The sequence below is a fragment of the Salmo salar genome, chromosome ssa26, assembly GCF_905237065.1.
Source record: "Salmo salar chromosome ssa26, Ssal_v3.1, whole genome shotgun sequence".
NCBI classification, from domain to species: domain Eukaryota; kingdom Metazoa; phylum Chordata; class Actinopteri; order Salmoniformes; family Salmonidae; genus Salmo; species Salmo salar.
This window is the reverse complement of record NC_059467.1, coordinates 2,048,336-2,062,113: the sequence shown is the minus strand read 5'-3', so window position 1 is coordinate 2,062,113 and position 13,778 is coordinate 2,048,336. Positions and strand designations below refer to the sequence as shown.

At 39.7% G+C, this 13,778-nt stretch overlaps 1 protein-coding gene across 4 annotated transcripts in view; it reads right to left on the bottom strand.

Moving 5' to 3' along the window:
• The window catches only part of grin1b (glutamate receptor, ionotropic, N-methyl D-aspartate 1b), a 65,489-nt gene extending 53,097 nt beyond the window's left edge, over nt 1–12,392 (bottom strand). For 2 of the 4 annotated variants that reach the window (XM_014174830.2, XM_014174831.2), the window contains exons 1-3: nt 11,691–12,392; nt 8,728–8,862; nt 7,353–7,529 (exon numbers count right to left, since the gene is read on the bottom strand). In XM_014174830.2, the coding sequence (XP_014030305.1) occupies nt 7,353–7,529; nt 8,728–8,862; nt 11,691–11,939 (561 nt within the window). In that variant the 5' untranslated portion in view covers nt 11,940–12,392. The remainder of the gene's footprint in view (nt 1–7,352; nt 7,530–8,727; nt 8,863–11,690) is intronic. The other 2 variants (XM_014174833.2, XM_014174834.2) reach the window with 2 other exon arrangements.
• Between the last annotated feature and the right edge of the window lie 1,386 nt (nt 12,393–13,778).

Here is a 13,778-nt window from a genome sequence, read left to right as displayed (position 1 = left end):
GTCAGGGTGTGTTTGTCATGAGGGTCTGTATTTTTGGAGTTACGCTATTCCTTTTGGGCTGCGTCCCTGGTTACGTTCTTTTAAGGGTGGTGCGTGTCTTTTTGCACACCTTGCACTCCATACCTTTGCATATTTTCCGTGTGGATATTTTATTAAATTCATTCACGGAATCTTTCTCCTGCGCCTGACTCTTCTGAATCCACAAGCCACCCATTGTGACACAATGTCACATCCTGACCAGTATAAGGGGTTATTTGTTATTGTAGTTTGGTCAGGACTTGGCAGGGGAGTGTTTGTTTAGAGTGTTTCGGGGTTTGTTGGGCTATGTTCTGTTTTGAGAGGGGTGTTTGTTTAGAGTGTTTCGGGGTTTGTTGGGTTATGTTCTTGTTAGTCTATTTCTATGTTAGTTCTAGTATGTCTATTTCTATGTGGTGCTTGTTGGGTTGACCTTCAATTGGAAGCAGCTGCTCCTAGTTGCTTCTAATTGAAGGTCCTATTTAAGAGGGGTGTTTTTCTATGGGATTTTGTGGTTAGTTGTTCCTTGTATAGCTGTAAGCCTTACAGGACTGTTTATCGTCGTCGTCGTCGTTTTTGTATACGTGTGTTTTGTTTTGGTTTTCCTTCTTTCTGCCTAATAAAAAGAAGATGAGTATACACACTCCTGCTGCGTTTTGGTCAAATCCATACGACACACAAACTATACTTAAATCCAAACTGGTTCTCCAGTAGATTAGTAAGAATGTCTCAAAGTAATTATCTACAAAATATTACTATTTTTAAAACAAGCAATAGAAAGTTGGTTGCAATTTCAGTTTAATCCACCAGAAAAGACAGAACAAATACTATAACAAATATTATGGTTAAACTCAAATACAATAATTCATTTTAAAAAATCAATTATTTTGAAAACAATGTTAAAACCGGTATAAGCTTTGGAAATTATATCATAAATAGGAGTGGTGGAGTTATGTCACACACGCAGTTAACAACAATATATGGAAATGTCTGCTCTATCCAAAATAACAACCAACTGACTGAAGAATTACCGCAAAAATGGAGGAGGCAAGTGGAAAAGGGAGAAGGTAAGGAACCTGTCTATCGGCCGTGCATTAAATACTTAAATTGGCCAAAGAAAACTGTAATGAATCAAACAGTATGACAGTTTAATTTAAGGACCAAAGAATTGACAGCTGCACTATACAGGTTGCAAAATAGTTGGAAGGAGATTTTCAATGTATCAATTCCATAGCAAATGGATTATGAACTGAGACACAAAATGACGCTGGATTCAAAACTTTTAATTTTTCAATTTAAATTATTATACAAAGTTCTTGCAACCAATAGAATGTTATATATACATTATGGGTGATACAACCATCCCAGCTCTGCAGATTTTGCTGCGAAGAGACAGATCACTTGTTTTGTTACTGCCCATATGTAGCTTGTTTTTGGTAGCAGGTTCAGGAATGCCTGAAAAAAATGCAACATTTACTTGGAGCTAACTCTGCAAATAGCACTGCTCTGTGATTTGATGAGTCATATTCAATCGATCAATGATATAATAATCTTAGCAAAGGTGTGTATCTTTAATTTACAATCTGTAGAAACTTTGAAAATAGAAAGGTTCAGAAACATTACAGCGCAGTGGAAAAATATATGGCAGTTAGAAATCAAAAGTCTTTAGAGATTGATGGAAGGGGTTGAGGGTAGCTGGAAATAAAAACAAACAAAGGATAACTAACGTAAAATATATTGTTTGTGAAATGTATGTAGTGTGTATAAGCTGGAAGTGGAAGCCTAAGTATTGTTGTGCTCTAGTTTACTCTAATTAGAGGAGGGGTGGTAGGGTTAGGGGAAAATAATATAGAAGGAAAATAAAAATAAAAATATACAGTACCAGTCAAAAGTTTGGAAGGACCTACTCATTCAAGGGTTTTTCTTTGCCCTACTCATTCCAGGGTTTTTCTTCATTTTTACTATTTTCTACATTGTAAAATAATAGTGAAGACATCAAAACTATGAAAGAACACATATGGAATCATGTAGTAACCAAAAAAGTGTTAAACAAATCTAAATATATTTTATATTTGAGATTCTTTAAAGTAGCCACCCTTTGCCTTGATGACAGCTTTGCACACTCTTGGAATTCTCTCAACCAGCTTCACGAGGTAGTCACCTGGAATGCATTTCAATTAACAGGTGTGCCTTGTTAAAAATTCATTTGTGGAATTTCTTTCCTTCTTGATGCGTTTGAGCCAATCATTTGTATTGTGACAAGGTAGGGGTGGTACACAGAAGATAGCCTTATTTGGTAACACACCAAGTCCATATTATGGCAAGAACAGCTCAAATAAGCAAAGAGAAACGACAATCCATCAATACTTTAAGACATGAAGGTCAGTTAATGTGGAAAATGTCAAGAACTTTGAACGTTTTTTAAGTGCAGTCGCAAAAAACATCAAGCGCTATGATGAAACTGGCTCACATGAGGACCGCCACAGGAATGGAAGACCCAGAGGTTACTCTAACAGACATATCTCAACATCAACTGTTCAGGGGAGACTGCATGATTCAGGCCTTCATGGTGAAATTGCTGAAAAGAAACCACTACTAAAGGAAACCAATAAGAAGAGACTTCCTTAGACTAGGAAACACGAGCAATTGACATTAGACCGGTGGAAATCTGTCCTTTGGTCTGATGAGCACATTTGAGATTTTTGGTTCCAAACACCATGTCTTTGTGAGATGCAGAGTAGGTGAACGAATGATCTCCGCATTTGTGGTTCCCACCGAGAAGCATGGAGGAGGAGGTGTGATGGTGTTGGGGTTCTTTGCTGGTGACACTGTCTGTGATTTATTTAGAATTCAATGCACACTTAACCAGCATGGCTACCACAGCATTCTGCAGCGATACACCATCCCATCTGGTTTGTGTTTAATGGGACTATCATGTGTTTTTCAACAGGACAATGACCCAACACACCTCCAGGCTGTGTAAGGGCAATTTGAACAGGAAGGAGAGTGATGGAGTGCTGCATCAGATGACCTGGCCTCCACAATCACCCGACCACAATCACCAGACCAATTGAGATGATTTGGGATGAGTTGGACTGCAGAGGGAAGGAAAAGCAGCCAACAAGTGCTCAGCATATGTGGGAACTTCTTCAAAACTGTTGGAAAAGCATTCCAGTTTGAGAGAATGCCAAGAGTGTGCAAAGCTGACATCAAGGCAAAGGGTTGCTACTTTGAAGAATCTCAAATATAAAATATATTTTGATTTGTTTAACACTTTTTTGGTTACTAAATGATTCTATATGTGTTATTTCATAGTTTTTATCTCATCACTATTATTCTATAATGTAGAAAATAAAGAAAAACCCTTGAATGAGTAGGAATGTCCAAACTATTGAATGATACTGTATATAGTTGAAGTCGGAAGTTTACATACATTTAGGTTGAAGTCATTAAAACTCATTTTTCAACCACTCCACACATTTCTTGTTAACACACTATAGTTTTGACAAGTCAGTTAGGACATCTACTTTGTGCATGACACAAGTCATTTTTCCAACAATTGTTTACAGACAGATTATTTCACTTATATTTCACTGTATCACAATTCCAATTGGTCATAAGTTTACATACACTAAGTTGACTGTGCCTTTAAACATCTTGGAAAATTCCAGAAAATTATGTCATGGCTTTAGAAGCTTCTGATAGGCTAATTGACATAATTTGAGGCAATTGGAGGTGTACCTGTGGATGTATTTCAAGGCCTACCTTCAAACTCAGTGCCTCTTTGCTTGACATCATGGGAAAATCAAAAGAAATCGGCCAAGACCTCAGAAAAGAAATTGTAGACCTCCACAAGTCTGGTTCATCCTTGGGAGCAATTTCCTAACACCTGAAGGTACCACGTTCATCTGTACAAACAATAGTACGCAAGTATAAACACCATGGGACCACGCAGCCGTCATACCGCTCAGGAAGGAAACGCGTTCTGTCTCCTAGAGATGTACATACTTTGGAGCAAATCAGTGCAAATCAATCCCAGAACAACAACAAAGGACCTTGTGAAGATGCTGGAGGAAACAGGTACATAAGTATCTATATCCACAGTAAAACAAGTCCTGTATCGACATAACCTGAAAGGTCGCTCAGCAAGGAAGAAGCCACTGCTCCAAAACCGCCATAAAAAAGCCAGACTACGGTTTGCAACTGCACATGGGGACAAAGATCATACTTTTTGGAGAAATGTCCTCTGGTCTGATGAAACACAAATAGAACTGTTTGGCCATAATGACCATCGTTATGTTTGGAGGAAAAAGGGGGAGGCTTGCAAGCCGAAGAACACCATCCCAACCGTGAAGCAGAGAGGTAGCAGCATCATGTTGTGGGGGTGCTTTGCTGCAAGAGGGACTGGTGCACTTCACAAAATAGGTGGCTTCATGAAGAAGGAAAATGATGTGGATATATTGAAGTAACATGAGTCAGGAAGTTAAAGCTTGGTCGCAAATGGGTCTTCCATTTGCGGGACATTGATCCCAAGCGTATTTCCAAAGTTGTGGCAAAATGGCTTAAGAACAACAAAGTCAAGGTATTGGAGTGGCCATCACAAAGCCCTGACCTCAATCCTATAGAAAATTTGTGGGCAGAACTGAAAAAGCGCGTGCGAGCAAGGAGGCCTACAAACCGGAATTGTGAAAAACTGAGATTAAATGTACTTGGCTAAGGTGTATGTAAACTTCCGACTTCAACTCTATATATATATTTTCAATAATATATATATATATTGGAAATAATGTAGACAATTACATCGATAGAAGCCTCAATGTATCTGCAATATTAAAGCTGATTTACACCCCCCCCCCCCCAGAGGGGAAAACTCTGAGGACAGAGAGATAATAGGAAAATAATATTTACTGCTGTCTAATTTCAGTGTAATGAAGCATGATTCTTTGTGATATTTTCTGTCCTCAGATATGGAAAGCTGTGAAAGCGTCTTTGCAGATAAAGAGAAATGTCCCAATCAATGTCCCAAGAGACTAAAGGTATATCCTATATGCCATGGGTTATATGTGTAGGCCTACCTATGCAGTGGTTTAAATACTTAAGTAAAAATACTTAAAACGACTTACTTCGTTTTTTTTGTGGTATCTGTACTTTACTTTACTATTTATATTTTTTACTACTTTTACTTCACTAAAGAAAATAATGTACTTTTTACATACATTTTCCCTGACACCCAAAAGTATTTGTTACATTTTGAATGCTTAGCAGGACAGGAAAATGGTCCAATTCACACACTTATCAAGAGAACAACTCTGGTCATCCCTACTGCCTCTGATCTGCTTCATTTGTTATGTCTGAGTGTTGGAGTGTCCTCCTGGCTATCGATAAATAAATAAAAAATTGAAAATTGTGCCGTCTGGTTTGCTTAATATAAGTAATTTGAAATTATTTATACAGTACATTTACTTTTGATACTTAAGTATATTTTAGCAATTACATTTAACTTTTGATACTTGAGTATATTTATAACCGAATACTTTTAGACTTTAGTAGTATTTTACTGGGTGACTTCACTTTTACTTGAGTAATCTTCTATTAAGGTACACTACATTGCCAAAAGTATGTGGACACCTGCTCGTCGTGGGCATTAATATGGAGTTGGTCGACCCTTTGCTGCTATAACAGTCCTTGTGTTGGTGATGTTTTTTGTCCTCACTGTTGCTCTTACGGCACTAATCAGGCAAGCATATTTGGAGCTGTGCCAAAGCAAGGCATTTGATTGGTTGTGAGGCGTCACTGGTTTACACCGGGTTTCCGAACCCTCTTTAGCTTATTTCTGCCACGGAACTTCCTGGTTCGCGCCGAGACTAATGACATCAAAAATTATTAAGGTATTAAAAACAAATAATGTTTGCTTAAAATAAGGCAAATATAAAACTGTACAGTGGCCACAACCAAAGTCTCATTTACCAGGAGATCCTAGAATTGCAAATTTCATAATGCTATGTTATGTAACTATAACTGGATAAGATAGTAGATTCGATTAGATGGATAATATAGATTGATATCTGGATTAAATATACAGGGTTTTTTATACCAAAGGAAACAAAATCAGCAATTCTAAATTCCCAATCTGGCCCTCATACCATCATGGCCACCTAATCATCCCCAGCTTCCAATTGGCTCATTCATCCCACCACCACTCCTCTGTGACTATTCTCCAGATCATTGCTGTAAAATTGAATGTGTTCTCAGTCAGCATACCTGGTAAAATAATCTTCAACATAGGAATTATCTCCAAATATACCGTAAATAACCCACAATCATTAGACACAAAAAGAGCAACCAAGGCCTAACAAAAGTACAAATGTACATCCCTCAAACAATCACATTCCTTAAGCAATCAATGCAAATTCCAATGACGGGATTCCAAACACCTATGTGTGCAAAAATACTCATAACAACACTTAAATAAAAACAGCAAAGTCATACCTGCTATCATGCTCCATAGTTTTGACGCTTCTCTGGGCATTTTTTAGGGTAACTACACCTCACTGTGTCCCATCAAGATGATTTTAGTGCTTTGCTGTGACAGCTACCATAAATGTTTCCCCCATCAGGTCTATTTCCATTTCATTGTGGGCAGATAGACAAGCAACCCAATTTTAACTAACAAACAGGAAAAGTTCCATTCTTTCAAATGCAGACTGCACACAACGCTACACAACAAAGACTGGAAATTCAGCAGCATACAAGAAGTAGAGCTTTTCAGCTTCTATAGCACTAAATGCGAACACAAACGCCATTCATGCATAAAAAAATGTATACATCCAAAAATTCTGAATTATGGATGAAAACCATAGTTATCCTACCTCTGCAAAAAATAGTCCACATTTATTCCAAGACTTGGGCACAATTTAACAGAAACCAAGAAACTGTTGAAAGAAGATCTAGTAGCTAATTGAACTATGTGAAAATCCTCTATTTTTTGCATTGCCCCAGGTTAGGTCCCTCATTGCGCTCCTGTTGTGGATGGACACATTTTGACTATGGTAAAAGTAATGTGAAATGAGTAGAAAATACAGAGTTTTGCCAGATAGCCACTTAGGACGCTGTTGATGCCTCTAGCATGAAAAAAAAATGTTAGCCAATGTTACAAATGGGAAAAAAATGTGCTGACGTAACAGAAAATAAAAATAATTACAAACAGTACATAGAGGACCTTTGTGATACTGAATGCAAGTTCGACACACAAGAGTACAGACGCACAGACAGACGGACGGACAGACAGATGGACAGACAGTGTTGCTAAACATGGCGTCTGGGCCCGGCAGTCTCACCTTGGTCTCCCTCTCCTCCAACAGGGTCTCCAGCCTCTTCTGGGCAGCGCGGCCCTCGTGGTCGTCGCTCACTATCAGAATGATGTGGTTCCAGCGGAACTCTCTCATCATGTCGAACCACACCTGGGCTTGGTGGGAGTAGGGGGGCACGGTACGCAGGAAAGACAGGTGGATGCTCTGGAGGAGAGATATACAGTAGAGGGAACAGTGTCTCACAACCCCTCCTGTCTCAGCCACCAGTATTTATGCTGCAATAGTTTATGTGTCGGGGGGCTAGGGTCAGTCTGTTATGTCTGGAGTATTTCTCCTGTCTTATCCGGGGTCCTGTGTGAATTTAAGTATGCTCCCTCTAATTCTCTCTCTCCCTCTCCTTCCCTCCCCTCCCGGAGGAACTGGGCCCTGGGACCATGCCTCAGGACTACCTGGCCTGATGACTCCTTGCTGTCCCCAGTCCACCTGGTCGTGCTGCTGCTCCAGTTTAAACTGTTCTGCCTGCGGCTATAAAACCCTGACCTGTTCACCGGACGTGTTACCTTGTCCCAGACCTGCTGTTTTCGATTCTCTCTCTCTCTACCACACCTGCTCTCTCGAACTCTGAATGCTCAGCTATGAAAAGCCAACTGACATTTACTCCTGAGGTGCTGACCTGTTGCACCCTCTACAACCACTGTGATAATTTTTTCCTAGCCACTGTGCATCTACATTTGCATTGCTTGCTGTTTGCGGTTTTAGGCTGGGTTTCTGTATTGCACTTTGTGACATTGGCTGATGTAAAAAGGGCTTTATAAATACATTTGATTGATTGATTGATTGATTGATTGATTGATTGATTGATTGATTGATTGATTGATTGATTGATTGATTGATTGAACAGGTTAGCTCAACGGAGGCAACACAGAGCCCAACATGTGGATTTTGTGTTGGTTGAAAAAATGATTTACCATGTTGAGGACCTGTGCTGTCACTTAATTCTAAAAGCAGCAGCTTCAAGCATTGCTTTAAAACATTAATAGACCTTTGATGTTTTGCTCTAATGTATTTCTCGTGGGAAAATATGTCAGAGTCGGCCTGAGAAAATCCACATATTCGAAAGTGCATACAAAAACAACATCACAGGAGCAAAATGACACTGAATAACTATGACAGACAGATTCGAGTGGAGCTGGAATTTCAATATGTGACTAATAAAATGATCCCATGTAGCATATAGAGACCCCGCCCTGGAGAGTGAAGTGGTTAAGCACTAGGATATCTGTCTGTTAACCACACTACCACTAGTCTGACTGTAGATATAAATAAAACAACATATCAAAGATCACATTGTGTGTGTGTATCTGTGTGTCTATGGGTTTGTCCATGTGTGTGCGTGTCTCACCTTGTCCGAATAGATGGACATGCGGGTGGTGAGCCCAACCACAGGGATACGGTAGAACCCTGCGGTGTAGGACACGGGTGTGGGGGTCAGATGGTCATTCGACTGAGGCGGGTGGCTCACCAGAATGGCATACACCTGTGTACAGAATAGGGATCATAGGATACAAACAGATACAGCATATGTACTTGACATGTGTGCCCAGGGATAATGAATAATACAGGAGAATCATATCTTTCTACATCAGCATACACACACACACACATGACCATGTACATCAGAACACATTACGCAAAGGCAGCTTTTGAAGCTGATTTTTGGAGCTGATTTACTGCAATTCTACATCTGTTCAAGTGAACATCATCAGTAGGCTAATTAATGTCAGTGACCCAGAGAAATATTTGCACATTTTAAGTAAGTAACTGAGAAGAGTGTAGATAAAGTAGGCCTACGAGGACATGTTGTTATCACACAGTAAGCTGACCCATATAAATTGCATAATGTATGAACCAAAATGCATCATAAAACATGTCTCTTGAATATGGAATAAATAGGCCCATAGAGAAATCTCTTGTTGATGCTCTTTGAGCGTGTGTGTATATTAGAGAGAGAGAAAGAGAATTTGTTTTGAGAAAATGAGAGAGACAGCATGCGCATGTGCGCCTGTGGATGTCTGTCTTGTGTGCGCCCGCACGCGCGTCACCACTGGCATTATAATCTGTGCTGTCACTTTGGCGAGTGGGCTATAATCTTCCTCTACATCACTGTGTAATGCCGCCCTACCCGACTACCCGTGCTTTACTCACAGCAACAAAGCAGCTGCCAACCCGTGTGCCTGCTGACGCCATGTTGGCCTAATTTTCCTTTGGAAGACATGACATGTCCTCTCCACAGAGTTTCAAAGCAATGACATTAGCTCAGGTTATGAAGCACCACTTTTATTCAACCTTGCACCGATGTTGTCCCGTCATTCAAGATAAAAGGTCTGTGGTTTATCCTCCATTGAATAAGGCACTACGTTAAAATCACAGCCCTTGAGTTTGCTTTGGTTAATCCACTGGTGTGCATTCCCATCAAAAACCGTGACTCCCTAAAAACACTCCACTTTGATACAGCTATGACTGGAAGGGACTTTTCGTAGCAGGTTATGAGAGCATTTTAGCTAACCCTAACCTCAACCTTATTCTTCTAACCTGCTACAACTTATAGAAGTGGCTTGTTTTTAGGGAATCAATCAAAAATCTGTTCTCTGGCCAGCTAGACTATTGAACATGACAGCTGAAGCCTAATGCTTACTCATTCAAGAATTGAATAAAGGAGAGGCTGTTTAATATCTATCACGATCACCCTAATGGATTGTATAAGTTCCAAATGCCTAGGCTACTCGTGGCTTAGCCTATTGCAAAAATAGGCTTGCAATTAGGCTGAGTAGGCTATGTCTTGTTGAATAAATGCAGGTTAATCAAGAATTGGAGCACGTCAATGTTATTTCAATTCATACGCAGCCTAATGCATACAGTTGTTGTTGTCATATTGACAAAGTAAATGATTTAAAGGCTATAGGCTAATGTGAAACGATGGTAAATGGGAATGGGAATTAAAAAAGGAATGATAGTCATTCAAGTTACTCAAGATCTACAAACCCGAGCTGACAAGGTAAAAATCTGTCATTCTGCCCCTGAACCAAGGCAGTTAACCCACCGTTCCTAGGCTGTCATTGTAAATAAGAATTTGTTCTTAACTGACTTGCCTAGTTAAATGAAGGTTAAATAAAATAACTGTGATACTAAAAAGTCTGGAAAGGTTTCCATTGATGAGATGGTCACCATTTAATTACAATATTGTAAACAGTTTATGTTAAAGTGTTTGGAGTCATTATTTCATGTTATGGAACCAACTTAATATAGTATCTTGATTAACATGAAATTGATTTAATTGCTTGTAACCCAATTTAAGATATTTGGATAGGTAATTTCAAAATGAAAAATCTACTTGGTACAACATGAAAAAATGGGTTGTAAATGGGGACATGCAGGTGCCTTGGTGGAAGAGTGGGGTAACATCTCACAGCAAGAACTGGCAAATCTGGTGCAGTCCATGAAGAGGAGATGCACTGCAGTACTTAATGCAGCTGGTGGCCACACCAGATACTGACTGTTACTTTTTGATTTTTACCCCCCCTTTGTTCAGGGACACATTATTAAATTTCTGTTAGTTACATGTCTGTGGAACTTGTTCAGTTTATGTCTCAGTTGTTGAATCTTGTTATGTTCATACAAATATTTACACATGTTAAGTTTGCTGAAAATAAACGCAGTTAACAGTGAGAGGACGTTTCTTTTTTTCCTGAGTTTATATTAGTTTGTATTTATGTTATTTATTCGGTTTAACCAAAGGGGAAAAGTAAGTTGAGTGTTGAAAGAAATAGGTTGCAACTTGATATATGGGTTTGGCATTGTTGGCATTGAATCATATGTTTGTTTTTTTCAATTGAGAAAACCTCTCATCTAAAGAGTTTTTTTTTACACTGTAACAGTTATTTCCTTTCAAATCAGTAAAGGGAAGTGAACAAGTGCGCACTTTGGGAGGAAGGAGAGATAATTGGGACATTTCTCCCAGTCTCCCCAGGAAATAAACTGCAACAATTGAAACGATTTCTGATTTTTTATCAACCTCTAGCTCTTTAACAACAATGTGTTTCTGCTCCTCTTTTCAACACACAGGCTCAGCCAGACAAACATCCTACTTACTGTAAAGCAAAATAAACATGACCCAAGTCTCTCTCTCTCTTTATCAATGTAGTTTTAACAAACCCTCAAGCAGCCATCCTCGCACCCAGATGTTGACGTTGCACACTGGCTTGTGTCTCCCCATAGGAGGTTTCTTGAATGAGTAGTAAACATGTCTATCAAAACACTGTGAGAGCTATACTTCCATCATACATAGACTGCAATTATATTGCTTACCTGGTTCGAGATGAGGTCCTCGCAGACGGAGAGAGCCATCTGAATTGCATTGGGTTTATGAGTGACAGAGATGGCGTTCATCTTGAACTTATCTTTCCCATACAGAGTGTTTGCCTGGGTGACGGCGTCCTTGAACACCTGTTCATACCTCTTCTGGCTCAGGACCGCTCCGATATTGACAATCTTGGGTTCACATCCACCACCCGCACAGGAGCAGGAGATGAAAAACGCAAGCAGAAATACACGCATTTTGACATCGACACAGCTGCCAGACAGAGTCTCCTGTTGAATGGATGTGCGTCGTAGCCAGCCCAGCTAACCGATCCTCATGGATCACGCGTCCTCTCGACCCTGTGCTAACAGCAATACCAGTGGAATGCAATTACATTAGTCCGCCCTGTCGAGGAATGTGCATCATGCGTTTTTTCTCCAGCTGATCTCTAAACCTGCATTACACTCCCATAAAAAAAGAGACAATAACACATTTGCTTTGTGGTGGGTAAATCCTGTTGATTTTCATTGACGCAACAACAACAACAAAAAATATATATATATATTATTGGCCTACAAACAGTTTTGGGAGAGCTTGTGTTTTCTTTGTCTTTGAGAGATGCATGTCTCCTTGTCACGACTCCCGTCCGAGGCTCTGCTTTGCTGAGGATCCAATGACCTGATGCTCAGCGCGAGCGGCTGTCCTTGGTCCTGAAATCGTGCCCGCGCAGCGACGCGCGTACCCACCACTCATTCCGCTTGACATCGCTTTCGCGTTCTACTTGAACGCTCTGGCAACATTTGAATTAATGCAACTAAACATCTACAACTGTCAGGGGATGTTTTATATGGATTTAGAGGACGGGTTGACTAATATAGTAATACAAAAAAAATATTGTCAATGTTTTAAGCTATGTGCGTCTTTTAGCCTTGTTCTTAACTGACTCGGCTACAGTAACGTTTTAGTAGGATATAATGTTATGATAATGTAGGACTACAAATAATTTAAAAGGTACAAAAAAACAATACAGAATTTATCAGATGATGGTTAGCCTATTCCTGCTCCTACATAGTTCTAAAGGTCTAAAATAAACTGTCATTTTAGGCTACATTGTGGGCCTACAGATTGTGTAGCTCATATTGACCAGTTTCATGTCCAGCAACAAAAGATATCCTCTCAATCAATAGGGTTAATTCGTTGAGGGATAATGATAATTACACAGATATCATACTGATATAATTTATTTGTTATTAAATTAATTAATTATAACAGGCTAAAAACGTTTATTGTGTGTAGTATAATAAAACAAGCTGTGGGGCTATTTGGTCTACCTAAACAAAGAATCAACAGAATCCCTATTCCAGAAGGCTGGAGAGCTCTAGAAGGGTAGAACCAGATATTGCTCTGTGTAGAACCATAAGCACTGAGAAATTCAAGAGAACCTGGTTACCAAGGAAACAAGCATCTCTGGCTATGGTGCACAGTTTCCCCCAATGCCAGCCTAAGTTGCAATTATAGCAATGCTTTGGGTATGGGGCTTTGAGGAAAAAAATCTGTCATGAAGAAGGCGTGTGATAATTTTAATAGGCAACAAAAAGCTTATTATTATGGCAATAAGAATCAGGAGAACACACAAGGTCATGCATGCAGATGCATTCACACAGAAAATGCGTAACACTGATATTGCATTTACATTACATCACTACCAGAGGTCCCAAGCCCTGCCTCCCCAGTGCTAGATAAATCCAGGAGACACTTATGGCAACAATTATTATTGAACACCACACTCCATTTTAAAGGGGAGATTGGAAGACATATCCTCCCAGGGTTGAGCGAGCCTTAATTTTGAGCATTAATGCATTTGCAGCATGGAACCTATCTGACATGTAATGTGATCTTTGATATTGTTTTATTCATATAGGTTACAGTTGTAAACACACAGACAGAAACACACTGCATTCCTACCACGCACATCATGACCTAGCCTCCTTCCGGGGCAGGCAAAACATTCCGCTTTTGTTTCCACCTGATTATCCGCTTAGACAAATGGTCTTCTGGGACTGGTGAGCCAAAGGCCCGAGGAGCCCATGGATGGG